The sequence below is a fragment of the Hyaena hyaena genome, unplaced genomic scaffold (assembly GCF_003009895.1).
Source record: "Hyaena hyaena isolate Hyena2069 unplaced genomic scaffold, ASM300989v1 scaffold_1001, whole genome shotgun sequence".
Classification (NCBI taxonomy): domain Eukaryota; kingdom Metazoa; phylum Chordata; class Mammalia; order Carnivora; family Hyaenidae; genus Hyaena; species Hyaena hyaena.
Window position 1 is genome coordinate 304,043 of NW_024081634.1, and position 15,473 is coordinate 319,515.

General features: G+C 37.5%; 1 protein-coding gene across 1 annotated transcript in view; it reads left to right on the top strand.

The window, feature by feature from the left end:
- Positions 1-246: 246 nt before the first annotated feature.
- Positions 247-15,473, top strand: part of IRAG2 (inositol 1,4,5-triphosphate receptor associated 2) — a 131,142-nt gene continuing 115,915 nt past the window's right edge. The window contains exons 1-2 of the mRNA XM_039221719.1: positions 247-820; positions 10,329-10,439. Of these exons, the coding sequence (XP_039077650.1) occupies positions 247-820; positions 10,329-10,439 (685 nt within the window). The remainder of the gene's footprint in view (positions 821-10,328; positions 10,440-15,473) is intronic.

Here is a 15,473-nt window from a genome sequence, read left to right on the forward strand (position 1 = left end):
ATTTTTGTATCTTGAGTGAATACCTAGTAGTGTAATTGCTGGATTGTGGGTAGTTCTATTTTTAACTTTTTGAGGAACCTTCATACTGTTTTCCATAAGGAACTCTTAATCCCCTCAAAGCTGATTTAGGAATAAATAGCATTGCTAAATTGTTAAGATAATGCTAACTTTTAAAAAACAACAACACATGTCTACTTTTGCCTGCCCTTCAGCCACTTCATCTGCGTAATTGGAGGAAGGTCAACAATGGCGTCTGCAAGGAAGATAACTGACAAGCGGCATAACCCAGTGGAAAGCATTTGCAGAAAAATCAGAGCCATCCAGAAGAGAGAGGAGTCTTTAGATCCGATTGGACAGATTATCAAATACCAATCTAGCAGTTTTGATAGTCCACAGACTAACAGCAGGAAAGATTTTGAAGAGGTCCTGAAGAACATGGTGGTTGCTCCCGGTCCCTTGCCCAACACACGTTTCTCACATTCTGAGAAAGATGATGCCTTCATTTCATCTCCTCAAATAATGTCTCCAAAAACCCCATCCGTTTCTCGTCTCCACTCTCCTGAGAATGCAACATACTCTGTTCCCTTCATAAATTCAGAAAACCTCTCAAGGCCAAGACCACAGAGCTCTCAGCCTTCTACATCTTTGGTATCACAGACCAGGAAAGGGGAGCACTTCTCTAACAAGAATTTGAATAACTATTCTAGTGAAAATAATCTTAGTGCCTTAAAACTTGACTTTGATCCAACCTCTGATAAGAACTCTGAATGCTTTGCTTCTCAGGATTCCGTGGGGAAAAACTTCTCTCTAAATGAAGCTGGTAAATATTCATCTTTTAATGCTTGTTCTTCCAATAAAGGAATAAGTGTATCACTTTCTGAACACCTGAGCTGCTCAACCCACATGATTAAAACTTGGATGGAAGCATCCAACTTTCCCTTTTAAAGTATGTTTTCTTTTTTAAAAAAATTTTCCTTTAAAAATTTTAAGTTTTAATTGATGTATGATTGACCTATTTCATGTGTACAAAGTAGTGATTCAACAATTATATACTTTATTAAATGCTCACCATTAGTGTAGTTAACATCTGTCACCATGAAAAGTTATTACAATATAATATATATTCCCTGTGCTGCACTTTTCGTCCCCATGACATTTATTTTAGAACTAAGTTTGTACCTATTAATCTACTTCACCTATCTTGTCATCTATCTCCCTCTGGCAGTCACCAATTTGTTTTCTGTATTTTTGTTTTATTAAAGCTTATTTATTTCTCTTGAGAGAGGGAGAGCAGGAGGGGCAGAGAGAGGGAGAGAGAATCCCAAGCAGGCTCCACACTACCAGCGAAGAGCCCGACACAAGGCTCTAGCCCGTGATCTGTGAGATCCTCACCTGAGCTGACACCACGAGTCAGACACTCAACCACCTGAGCCACCCAGGTGCCCCTTGTTTTGTTTTCTAGATTCCACACACAAATGGAAGTATATGGTGTTGTCTTTGCCTGACTTCTTTCACCTAACATAATACCTTCTAGGTCCATCCATGTTGCCTGAATGGCAAGATTTTATTCTTTTTTTGTGGCTGAGTAATATTCCATTGGGTGTCTGTGTGTGTGTATACATATACGTATATGTATATACGTATACATATATATGTATGTCTGTGTCATATATACATATACATATATATACACATATACATATATACACGTCTGTGTGTGTGTACACATATATACGTACATACATACACACCACATCTCTTATCCATTTATCTATAGATACTTAGATCATTTTTCATATCTTGGCCATTGTAAATAATGCTGCAAAAAACCTAGAAATGCATATATCTTTTCAACTTAATGTTTTTGTTTTCTTTGGATAAATACCTAGAAGTGCAATTACTAGTATTTCCATTTTTAATTTAAGGAAACTCAGTACTATTTTTCATAGTGGCTGTGTCAGTTTATAATCCCATCAGCAGCTCATAAGAGCTCCCATTTCTCCATATCCTCCCCAGCAATTGTTGTTCTTGACTTCTTGATACCAGCCATTCTGACTGGTGTAAGGGGACATCTCACTGTGGTTTTGATTTCTATATCCCTGATGATTAGTGATGTCAAGCATCTTTTCATGAGTCCATTGGCTATATTGATGGGAATCATCTTTGGGAAAATGTCAATCCAGTTCCTTCACCATTTTTTAATTGGGTTATTTGGTTTTTTGGAGTTCAGTTATTTATTTTGGATATTAACTTCTTATTGGATATATCATTTGCAAATATTGTCTCCCATTCAGTATGTTGCCTTTACATTTGTTGATAGTTTTCTAAGCTGTGCAAAAGCTTTTTAGTTTGCTATGGTCCCAATACTTTACTTTTGATTTTGTTTCCATATTCTGAGGAGAAAGATTCAGAAAAATACTGCTAAGGTCTGCGTCCAAGTGTTTACTGCCTGTGTTTTCTTTTAGGACTTTTATGGTTTTAGCCTTTACATTTTGATACTTACTCCATTTTTAAGTTTACTTTTGTAACTTAATAAATCACAATACGTTTTGTAATAGATGTATAAGGAAGTGCTCTAGTTCCTTTTTTTTTTTTTTTTTGCATATAGTTGTTCAGTTTTCCCCGTATCCCTTCTGGAAGAGATTATCTTTTCAATATTACATATTCTTCTTTGTTATATATTACTTTACCACATTAAGTGTGGGTTTATTTCTGGGCTCACATTTCTGTTCTATTGATCTGTGTCTGTTTTTGTGCCAGAACCACACTGTTTTGATTACCATAGATTTTGTAGGATAGTTTGAAATCTGGGATTGGGATACTTTGTTCTTCTTTTTCAAGATTGCATTAACTAATTGGTGTCTTTTATGGTTCCATACAAATTTTAGTATTTGTTGTTTCGGTCTTTGAAAAATATTAGTAGTATTTCAAGAGATTGCACTAAATCTACAGAATATCATTGGGTAGTATGGACATTTTAACAATATTAACTCTTCTAATCCATGAGGATGGTGTATCTTTCCATTTATTGGTATTGTTTTTAATTTCCTGGATCAATGTCTTATGGTTTTCAGACCACAGATATGTCTCCTGGTTAAATTTATTCCCAGAGGTTTTTTTGATACAATTGTAAATTGGATTGTTAATTTCTCTTTGTTAATTTTGTTATTGGTATACAGAAATGCAACAGATTTCCTGTATGTTGATTTTTGTATCCTGACTTTACTAAATTTATACTTCTAAGAGTTTTTGCTGTAGTATTTAGGGTTTTCTGTATATATTATGATGTCATCTGGAAATAGTGACAGTTTGACTTTTCCTTATCAATATGAATGGCTTTTATCTTTCTTATCTGATGGCTGTGGCTAGGACTTCCAGCACTATGTTGTGTAAAAGTGGTGAGAATAGACAGCCTTGTCTTGTTCCTGATCTTAGAAGAAAAGCTCTAAGACTCAATTTTTCACCACTGAGTCTAATGTTAGCTGTGGGTTTTTCATAAAAGGTTTTTCATATGTTTTCATAAAACATATCTTACCTATGTGGAGATATATTCCCTCTAAGCCTACTAAACCTACTTTGCTGAGGTCTTTATCATGAATGGATTTTGTACTTTGTCAAATGCTTTCCCTGCATCTATTAAAATAATCATATGGGGTTTTTTTGTTTGTTTTTTTAATTTTTTTAAATGTTTTTATTTATTTCCAGGAGAGAGAGACAACGTGAGCAGGGGAGGGTCAGAGAGAGAGGGAGTCACAGACTGAAACAGGCTCCAGGCTCTGAGCCGGCAGTCAGCACAGAGCCCGACGAGGGGCACAAACCCACGAACCGAGAGATCAAAACCAAAGCGAAAGTCGGACGCTAAACCGACTAAGCCACCCAGGCGCCCCAATAATCATATGGTTTTTATCCTTCATTTGTTAATGTGGTGTATCATGTGGATTGATTGGTGTGTATAGAATTATCCTTGCATCCATGAAATAAACCCCACTTGATTGTGGTGAATGATCCTTTTAACATACTATTGAGTTCAATTTGCTAATATTTTGTTGAGGCTTTTGCATCTATGTTCATCAAGAATATTAGTCTATACTTTCCTTTTTTGTAGGGTCTTTGATTTTGGTGCTAGGGTACTACTGGCCTCATAGAATGAACTGGAAGCTTTCTTTTCGATTTTTTTGGAATACAATGAGACGAATAGATATTAACTCTTCTTTATGATTAGAATTCAACTGTGAAGCCACCTGCTCCTGGACTTTTGCTTGTTGGGAGTTTTTGACTACTGGCTCAATTTCATTAATAATAAGTGGTCTCTTCAGATTTTCTGTTTATTCCTGGCAGTTTGGGGAGATTGTAAATTTCTAGAAATTTTTCTATTTTTTCTAGTTTCAATTTGTTGGTATACAACATTTTGTAGTAGCCTGTTATAATCCTTGGTATTTCTGTGGTATCAGATGTAACTTCTATTTTGTTTCTGATTTTATCTGAATTGCCTCTTTTTTTTTTTTTTTTATAAGTCTGGCTAAAAGTTTATCAATTTTGTTAATCTTTTTAAAGAATCCAACTCCCAGTTTCATCTTTTATATTGTTTTTTTCAATTTCTATTTTATTTATTTTTCCCTCTAATCTTTATGATTTCCTTTCTTCTAACTGGACTTTGTTGGTTCTTTTTTTCTTTTTCTAATTCCTTTACGTGTAAAGTTAGTTTGAGATTTTCCTTGTTTCTTGAAGTAGGCCTGTATTGCTATAAACTTACCTCTTAGAACTGTGTTTGCTGAATCCCAAAGATTTTGAACCGACAAAGATTTTGTTTCCAATTTCATTTGTCTCCAGGTACTCCTTGATTTCCTCTTTGACCTCCTCATTGATCCATAGGATGTTTAGTAGCATGTTTTTTAGCCTCCAAGTGTTTGTGTTTTTTTCATTTTTTCCCCTTGTAATTGACATCTGCTTTTATATGTCATGTGGTTGAAAAAGATGCTTGATTTGATATATGGTCTTTTTAAATTTACTGGGACTTCTTTCACAGCCTAATGAGATCTATTTTGGAAAATATTCCATGTGCACTTGGGTATTTTGTTTTTGAATGGAATGTTCTGCATCTGTTAAGTCCATTTGGTATGTGTCATGTAAAGCTGTTTCCTTATTACTTTTCTATATTGGTGATATATCCATTGGTAAGTGAGGTGCTAAAGTCTCCTGTTATTGTGTTACCATCAATTTCTTCCCTTATGTTTATTAATAGCTTTATGTATTTAGGTGCCCTATGTTGGGAGAATATTCACATTTGTTATATCCTCTTGCTGGATTTATCTCTTTGTAATTACGTAGTGCCCCACCTTATTTCTTATTACAGGCTTTGTTTTAAAGTGTTTTTTGTCTAAGTATTGCTACGCCATCTCTCCCCCCCCCCATTTGCATGAAATATCTTTTTCCACCTTTTCACTTTCAGTCTTTATGGTATTAGCTGTGAAGTGGGTCTCTTATAGAAGCATATAGATGTCTTTTTTTTTTTTTTTAATCCATTCAGTCACCCTATGTCTTTTGATTGGAGCACTTAATCCATTTACATTTAAAGTAATTATTGATAAATATGTACTGATTGCCATTTTGTTAACAATTTCTGACTGTTTATGTAGTTATTCTCTGTTCCTTTCTCCTTCTCTTATTCTCTTCACTATGCAGATGACCATCATTATTGTTGTGCTTGGATTTCTTTCTCTTTATTTTTTGTGTATCTATTACAGATTTTGGCTTGTGGTTACCAAGAGGTTCATATATAACATCCTATATATATAGTAGTTAATTTGAGTTAATTTAAGTTCAAACACATTCTAAAAGAACTACAGTTTTATCTCCCCCATTTTATGTATATAATGTCATATTTCTTTTGTGTATCCCTTCACTTATTTTTGTAGATATAATTAGTGCCACTTTTGTCTTTTAACCTTTATACTAGCTTTATAAATGATCTAGTAACTACTGTATATTTGCTTTTATCAGTGAAACTTCTCCTTTTATATCTAGTGATGACCTTTTCTTTACTTAAAGAAGTCCCTTTAATATTTCTTGTAAGGCTGGTATAGTGATGATGAACTCCTTTAGCTTTTATTTGTCTGGGAAACTCTCTCTTTCAACTCTGAATGATAACCTCGCCATGTAGAGTATTCTTCGTTGTAGGGTGTTTTGTTTTTGTCTTTTTTCTTTTTTTTTAACCCCTTTCAGCACTTTGATTTTATTGTACCACTCCCTTTTGGCCTGCAATATTTCTGCTGAAATGTCAGCTGATAGCCCTGTGGAGTTTCCCTTTTACATAACTGTTAGCTTTTCTCTTGCGATTTTTAAGATTTTTATCTCTAATTTTTGCTGTTTTAATTATGTGTCTTGTCAGTTTTCTTGTGTCCTCTTGTTTGGGGCTCTCTGTGCTTCTTGAACCTGGATGCATGTTTCCTTCCTTAGGATAGGGAAGTATTCAGCTATTATTTCCTCTATTTTCTTACCCCTCTCTCTTCTCCTTCTGGGACCCCTATAATATGAATGTTATTATGCTTGATGTTTTCCAAGAGATTTCTTAACCTGTCCTCATTTTTAAAAGTTCTATTTTCTGTTCAGCTAGTTGCCTTTTACTACCTTGTCGTCCAAATCACTGATCTATTCTTCTGCATCACCAAATCCACTACTGATTCCCCCTAGTGTATTTTTCATGTCTGTTACTGTATTTTTTCAGTGCTGGCTGGTTGTTTTTAGTATTCTGTATCTCTTTGTTAAAGTTCTCCCTGAATTTATTAAGTCTGATGAGCATCTAATGGCCGTTACTTTGAACCCTTTACTAGGTAGATTGCTTATTTCCATTTCATTTAGCTCTTTTTCTGGGGGGTTGTCTTGTTCTTTCATATGGTTCATATTCCTCTCAATATTTTTCTAGGTCTATTTGTCCCTCTGTATTAGGTAGGCCATCTATGTACTCTAGTCTTGAAAGTAGTGGCCTTAGGTAGAACATGTCCTGTGGGGGCCCAGTAGTAATTCCCCCTAGTTAGCAAAACCGAGTGCTCCAGAGGTGTCCCTTATGTGGACTATGTGTACGTTCCTCTTGTGACTGGGTCATGATTGCTACAGGTATTCTGGTGGGCAAGGCCAACCCTTAGCCCAGCTGTCTGTAAAGATTGGCAGCAAGGCTTGCACCCAGCACAGCTAAATGAAAAGCTTAGCTGTAGCTCCTGCAGCATCCTGGTGGGCAGGGCTCGCCCCCAGGCTGGCTGTCTATGACGTCCAAACTTGACTGCCGCAGGTGTGCTGGTGAACATTGTTTACCTGTGGTGCAGCTGGCTGAGCGGCCTGGCTATGGTCTCCGTAAGCCTCCGAATGAGTGGTTAGGTCCTGGTGCAGCTGAATGGGAGGCTTGGTTGCATCTGTTGAGGTTGCACTGGTCCGTAAGCCTCCGAATGAGTGGTTAGGTCCTGGTGCAGCTGAATGGGAGGCTTGGCTGCATCTGTTGAGGTTGCACTGGTGGAGGGGGCCGGCTCCTGGTGAGGCTGAGCAGTAGGCCTGGCTGTAGCTATTGTCCGTATGCTGGTGTATAGAGCGAGCTCCCACACTCCCTGCGGGCGGAGGTAGCCCTGGAGGGGCCCTAGTTCTGTGGGTCTGGTGGGGCAGTAGTTCCTCTGGGAGGACACAGGTTCCAACTGAGGCTGCCCTCCAGGTGTGGCCGGGCAGGAGTTGATTTGGAGAAGCACCTGCTGGGGAGGGGCTGCAGGAAAACACCTGCTTGGGGCAAGTGGTGCTAGCAAGGAAGATGGAGAGTGTCAGACCTGCGGCCTCAAGTGTCAGACTAGCTATGCTGAGCGGGGACACTTCATCCCAGAGGAAACTCCTGCAGATCCCCAGTTCAGTGGTACGTGTCCTCAAACTGGTAATCTTTCACGAATACCCCAAGCACTTTTTAAACTGCTGAGTCTTGGGGCGCCCGGGTGGCTTAGTCGGTTAAGCGTCCGACTTTCGCTCAGGTCATGATCTCGCGGTTCGTGGGTTCGAGCCCCGCGTCGGGCTCTGTGCTGACAGCCAGCTCAGAGCCTGGAGCCTGTTTCAGTCTGTGACTCCCTCTCTCTCTGACCCTCCCCTGCTCACGCTGTCTCTCTCTCTCTCTCTCCTCGAAATAAATAAATAAAACATTAAAAAAAATTAAATTAAACTGCTGAGTCTTGGGCCAAGCGATATAGCGCACTGGCCCTTTACAAGCAGAGATTCAGATTCATGCTAGCCTCTGTCTCTCAGAGTTAAGCCCTGCCGATTTTCAAAGCCAGATGTGATAGGGGCTTGTGTTCGCTACACAGTCCCAGGACGCAGGATGCCTGATTTGGGGCTTGATCCCCTAGCTTCTCAGGGAGGACTCTCACACTTCTCCTGTACTTCCTCCTTATGGGTTGGCACCACACCGGGGGTTTGGTTCCCGACTGTGTCTCACCCTCTCCTACTCTTCTCACGTGGCCTTCTTTTTTTTTTTTTTTAATTTTTTTTTTAATGTTTTTATTTATTTCTAGGAGAGAGAGAGAGAGACAGCGTGAGCAGGGGAGGGTCAGAGAGAGAGGGAGTCACAGACTGAAACAGGCTCCAGGCTCTGAGCTGGCTGTCAGCACAGAGCCCGACGCGGGGCTCGAACCCACTAACCGCGAGATCATGACCTAAGCGAAAGTCGGACGCTCAACCGACTAAGCCACCCGGGCGCCCCTCACGTGGCCTTCTTTTTATGCTGTTAGCTGTGGAAGATCTCTGCCAGTATCTCAGGTCCTTACTGATAACAAAAGTTTGATGTATATTTTGTATGTTATATGTATCATATACTACATTCTTCCAATAAAATGAACTAGAGAAAAGAAAATGTTGTTATTAAAGATATCATAAAGAGGAGAAATTACATTTACAGTATTGTACTATATTTTTGGGTGCCATACCTATTTTTTAAAATCCACATAGGGCGCCTGGGTGGCTTAGTCGGTTAAGAGTCCGACTTTCGCTCAGGTCATGATCTCGCGGTTCGTGGGTTCGAGCCCCGCGTGGGGCTCTGTGCTGACTGCCAGCTCAGAGCCTGGAGCCTATTTCGGAGTCTGTATCTCCCTCTCTCTCTGACCCTCCCCTGCTCACGCTGTCTCTCTCTCTCCTAGAAATAAATAAAAATATTTAAAAAAAAAAATCCACATGTAAGTGGACCCATGTAGTTCAAACCCATGTTGTTCAAGGGTCAACTGTAATTGTTGCCTTGGTGTGTCTGTGGGATGAAGTGAGCTCAGGATCCTACTCTGCCACCTTCTAGCAAGTCTCTTTAGGTTTTTTTTTTTTCCTCTTAAAATCTTGCACATGAAATGTAAATATTTTCTATGCTTTTAATTAAAAACCTGATAGAGACTTCAGATTGTATTTATAACCCTAACCATTGGTATTTCTCTATTGACCTGAAAACAAACTTTCTTTGGGGGAATTAGAACATCACAATGGAAATACATAGATATAGGGGAGTTAAAATTCATATAGTTCCCAGGTGCCTTGCTAAAAACTACCATTTTACACGTGTGTGTGTGTGTGTGTGTGTGTGTGTATGTGTGTGTGTGTATGTGTGTTCAGGAGTAAAACATATAAAAAAGTATATGCTCCATTGTGGAGCCAATAAGGTGGGCCAAGAGAGAATGTAAATTTTGCCGGCCAATTTGAACTCAAATTTCAGGAACTCTACTTAGGGGGTTGCTTATAGAGTCCCAAAGATGTTAGATGCTAAAAAGTAAAACAATATAAGATGACGTGTTTTCTGTATAGCTAATTTTTGCTCTCCCTCTATTTGTCTTTGAAATATTTCTACTTATGGGGCACCTGGGTGGTTTAGTCTGCTAAGCGCCTAGCTCTGGGTTTCAGCTTGGGTCACAATCTCTCATTTCATGAGTTCAAGCCCCACATCAGGCTCTGCGCTTGCAGCAGCACTGAGCCTGCTTGGGATTCTCTCTCTCTCCCTCTCTGCCCCTTCCCCCATTTGCTCTTGCTCTCTCTCAAGATAAACATTAAAAATATTTCTATTTCTTTTACACCACTTTTTCACAGAATGCCTTTAATATTATAGGACAAAAACTCAAATCCCTCTCTTTCATCATTCTTTTCTACTTTAACGCAAATTATTTGTTTGACCTTTTGATGATAAAACTTTCAAGACCAATTTTTTTGCTTCATCTATTCAAGTCAAGCAGTATTGTAGACTGCTATTTAAATCTGTCTTTTGTTAAAATTAAAATAAAATAAATTAGCAATTGTAGCACAGAAAACACCTGGATTTACAAACTTTCTTCTAATAGGATGGAAGCTAGGAAACCATAATGTCAAGGAAGGTGTCATCTACGGCACTAACAGGACTTGTGAAGAGTTACTCACAAGTATTTTTCATGCCTGTGACACAAAATGTGGAGGTAAGTTGGAAATTATCTGCTGAAATATTTGGTGCTCCTCAAGTCCTCTGTACTTTCTGTTGTGAGAGAGGGAAATGGTTGTGTGGTGCTCTGTGTAGTTGTACGGATGTGATGGATACAACCTAATTTGGGAAAAAGGATGGCCATTTAGGTCTTGGTTATTTCTTTATAATTTATTTATACCTATTTTGCATACTTTACCAGTGTCTTGAATAATTTTTTTTTTTTTAACTTATCAACCTGATTAGTAACTCCAATCATTGGAACTACCACCATGTTATCAGTGATGCCTTACAGGAAATCTATACCTCAAATTTATAAAGCCACTGTACAAAGTTTAGCTCAAGATTGTTAATTTTAGATTTTCACTTCTGCTTTTTTAAACTTGTGTTTCTTTTAAAATGTCCACAAGTAATTTTTAGCACATAAATAATTTGTGCTCATTGTAGTAATATATAATTAACAAAAGAAGAAACTCCTCAGTGATGTTGTTTGAATAACTGTCATTAGTTCTTGTTATATAACTCTACAAAACTTCATTTATCACTATGGTTTTTTATTTGGATTAAAATTTTTTTTAGTGTGTTAACATTGCAAACATCCATGGAACTAGAATGTGATGAACCCTTATATGTCATAGCAATTGTTTTTTTTTTTAAATGTTTGAGAAAGAGTGTGCAAGTGGGGAAGGGGTAGCGGGGGGTGGGGGGCAGACAGAGGATCTGAAGTGGGCTCTGTGCTGGCAGCAGGGCCTCCATCCCACAAACCATGAAATCATGACCTGAACTGAAGTCAGAAGCTTAACCAACTGGGCCACCCAGGCACCCCAATTATGTTTCATTTTTTAACTCCACTCATTTTGCTTTCCTCCACTCAGGATTGTTTTGTGATAAGTCCCAGACCTCACGTTATTTCATCTGTAAATATTTCAATACATATTTTTAAAAAATAAAGACTGATTTAAATATGACTACAATGTTATTATCATGACTAAGAATAACATAATATCAAATATCTTGTCAGTGTTCAAAAATCAATATCTAAGAAAGGTTAATTATAATTAGTTGCCTGCCTTATCTCTCTGTACCTTTTCTATATCTTTTTTGTATTTTGAATCACTTGTTAACGAATTGGTTCTATTTTCTCATAGTTTCTGAATTTTGGTGATTGTGTATCTGTGGGTACACTTGACTTCTTTCTCTGTCCCCATCTTTAGAGGTTTGATCAGATAAAAGTTTAGTTTATTTTTTTTTTTTTTACCAGAATTCTGCATAGATGGTATTATGTATTTGTATCAGAGTGGAAAACTATTGATGATGAAGGCTGTGAAAAAAATTTTAATGAGTAAACTAGAAGATCCTATTGGCTTCATTAAATGATTGCTGCATCAGGCAATATCCCATCAGCAAGTAGAGGGGTGTTCTGAGGAGATGTACAAAATGGAAGGCTTTTATAGGAAGGAGAGTAGGGAAAGTTATTAGCCAAAAAACAAAATGTGTTCTGGGCAAGGTCACTTTTCCTTAGAGGAAGAGCAGGACTTCTTATCATGCAGGTTATCTTATCTTCCATTGGGGGAGGGAGAGAGCTCCTATGGCCGACTCATTGGTTCCCATCAGAAAATTCCTGACTGACTGGGTAAGATTATATATCTGGGGGAGGTTGAAACTGCAGTTAGATTCTGTATTGAGCCCTGGTTTGGGAATGTGGCCTAAGAAATGCCATTTTGGAATATTTAAACAATTCCCCCACTTTAGATCAGACTCTCCACTGAACTGAGAGGTGTGATCAAAATTTGAGGCATTAGCGCCATTCTGGCCACTGCTCTGTAGTTCTTGAAGCTTTGTTGATCTTTTGTGGGTATTCACAGGTAATGACATTGTTTTCTCGATTCTTTATAACTTGAGGTTTGCAATTTTCAAGTCTGTCATTGTCTTTGTTCCTTTATTGACATTCCAGTCTTAGGGAGATCATTTGCTTGTTGGTAAGCAGCTGAGAACATGGATCCAATGCTTTTGAGAGAATATAATGTACCCAGGAGATTAGGTAAGGTGTAAGAGACTTACAGTGGTTGGTCATACTAACATGAGGAAACAAGGGATCAGCAGAAGGTTATATACTGATAGACTTCTAAGAGGTTTGCAAGGTTTTTGTTAAGGTTTGTAGGATTTGCGCAGTGAAGTAGGTACCTTGGTCGATGGAGATTATAGGAGGAACGTCCCATATTTTCTAATCGTGTCTTTTCTATCATGTGAGCAGTAGCCTTACTTGAGGGAAAGGCTTCAACCCATATGGAAGACCTACATCCAGTCGCAAGAACATGTTGATAATCCATGCTAAGTGGCCGTTAAGTGAAGTACAGCTGCAGGTGTTCAAAGTGTCCAGAGGGAGGAAGTCTGAGCCCTCTGGGAACAAAAACTGTTTTTCTAGGATTATGGACCTGACCAGTCAGACATTTTTGGTAGACTGTTTTAACAATATCATAGAAGTTCCCCCATAATGTCTATTCATAATTTGATCTTAAATGCCCAATGGTGGGTGGAGTGCCAAAACCAAAAAATGGGATTAGTCAAACAAACAAAAAAAAACCAAGCAGCTGTCTTGAGTTTCCCATAGCCCCAACTGTTCTTTAATTTTTAGCCATTTTTATTCACCTTAATTTCTGATTCAGGAGCAGACTGTTGCCATGTTACAAGGACGTCAGCATAGCAAAAAGCTAGCAATGAAGGATTTTTTTTTTTTCCTTCAAAAGCAGAATGGATTCCATCCACATGTGCCACAGTCTTCCAGATATAAGAGAGAAGGCTTAGGCTTAGTGTGGCTTATTTGACAGTGCTTCCCATGTCATTTCCACACCCAATAAACCTGATTAGTTTAACAAATCCTTAGGAATATTGCAAGTCAAAAAGACTTCGTATAGTACTTGACTTTGGGAAAATTTATCAAAAGTATATTTTTTAAAAGGTTTGAAAGCACTTCCCTACATAGGATTACAGATTATGAAAATAATTGAAAGGTAAATATATATAATATATTTAATATAACATATAATATAATCTGTTATCAAAAGCAGACCAAAAGTCCAAAAACACTTTGTCCTGTTAACAGGGAGAGAACCAAATTTTAATTTTGTACTAGATTTTGTTACTAAAACTCATTTTTAAATAATTATATTTTTAGCTTAACCACACATTAAAATTTTCTTCCCAAAGATTCTTTCTCCACAGACCATTTATAGCTTTCTTCTTTTTTTTAATGTTTATTTTAGAGAGAGAAAAAGAGAGAGCAGGCATGGGGGAGGGACAGTGTGAGAAAAGGAGACCCAAAATCTGAAGCAGGCTCCAGGTTCCAAGCTGTCAGCACAGAGCCCAATCCAGGGCTCCAACCCACGAACCATGAGATCATGACCTGAGCTGAAGTCCGACACTTAACCGACTGAGCCCCCCAGGAGCCCCTTTATAACTTTTTACATTCCAGTTTTGTCCTATTTTTTCTCTTTAAACAACCATATTCCCTTTGGAACAAAATTACTTTCTCTTCCCTCAATAAAAAATGGATGTCCATTTTTCATACCTTCCCTTATTGAAAACACATCCAATTTTCCTGGCATACAAAGATATGTTCCTTATTATTTCTAGAAGCTTTAATTGCATATGTTAAAATTCTTAACCTTTAGAAGCCTTAATTTCTAGCGAAAATGAAGAAGTAAGCAATTCTGAACTGTTATACCAGCAGTCTTTAAATTTGAAACTTTATGAATATATTTCATAACTTCTAAAAGCGTATGGCCTTTTCAGTTTTTCCATAAACTGCTAACACATCTAAGTATCTTTTAGTTTTTTTTATGTAATGAGAATCTAAAAGTAGATAAATCTAGATTTAGTAGTGTTTTAGTATTTGTCTGATTTGGAAATTATCTAGTTATTTAATGAATTTAATTCTCCATTTAACCTAACTCAGCAAAACTTTAAGATTTTAAGTTACCAAAAGAAAATTGGGAAAACTAGAAGTAGACATAAATACTGCTGAAAAGTTCATTTATAAACTTCTATCTTGCTTACATCTATTTAATTTACTTGTCCTTAAAAATTATGTTTTGATTACCTACTAAAACTTCATTAAACTGGGGTGCCTGGGTGGCTCAGTTGGTTAAGCGTCCAACTTTGGCTCAGGTCGTGATCACACAGTTCGTGGGTTCAAGCCCCGCATCGGGCTCTGTGCTGACAGCTAGCTCAGAGCCTGGAGCCTGCTTCAGATTCTGTGTCTCCCTCTCTCTCTGACCCTCCCCTGCTCAAGCTGTTTCTCTCTCAGAAGTAAACAAAACATTAAAAAATAAAAAAACTTCATTAAACAATAGTCAGCCATTATCCTAAGCTATTATTTTTTAGTTGACAGATTTTGTAAGAGATAATATAAACTTCTTTGGCTAGTAAACTCTGATAGCTTTATGTTTAATGTTGATAACTCTAAATATGTCTTTTAATTAAACCATCAATCTTAAACTAGCTTTTACATCAAATATTTGTCTAAATCACATGAACTTGAGAAGCATTTGGGTTAGTTTCTATCTTTGAGAGTTTTAGAATGCACAATTCTTACAAGCACTTGACACTTGCCTTTAAATCAACTAAATAAAACACATAGCCATACAAAGCCGTATCATCCAGAGGCAGAAAACACCACTTACCTACAATAAACACATGGAACTTATAGCTTCTATTTTAAAATAACTGCCATGAAATAGGTACAAAATCCACCAGTTATAAAAGTTGGGTTTGAGTTTTTCTAATACATAAAATAAGGGTACTCTCTGGATGGCTAAAGTTTATTAAAAATATTTGTGGAGAGAGAACACATTTTTGTATTTCTCTTTGGCAAGTCAAGTCCCAAATGGCCTTTCCCCCTTTTGTTTTTTCTTAATAAGAATTACCTCCCTGAAATTCACATTTTAAAGAGGTGGACTAGATATGAGCTCCGGGACAAGACCAGGTAGAATATTGAACACTTACATTCCAAAGGCACATGGAAAAAAAAAAA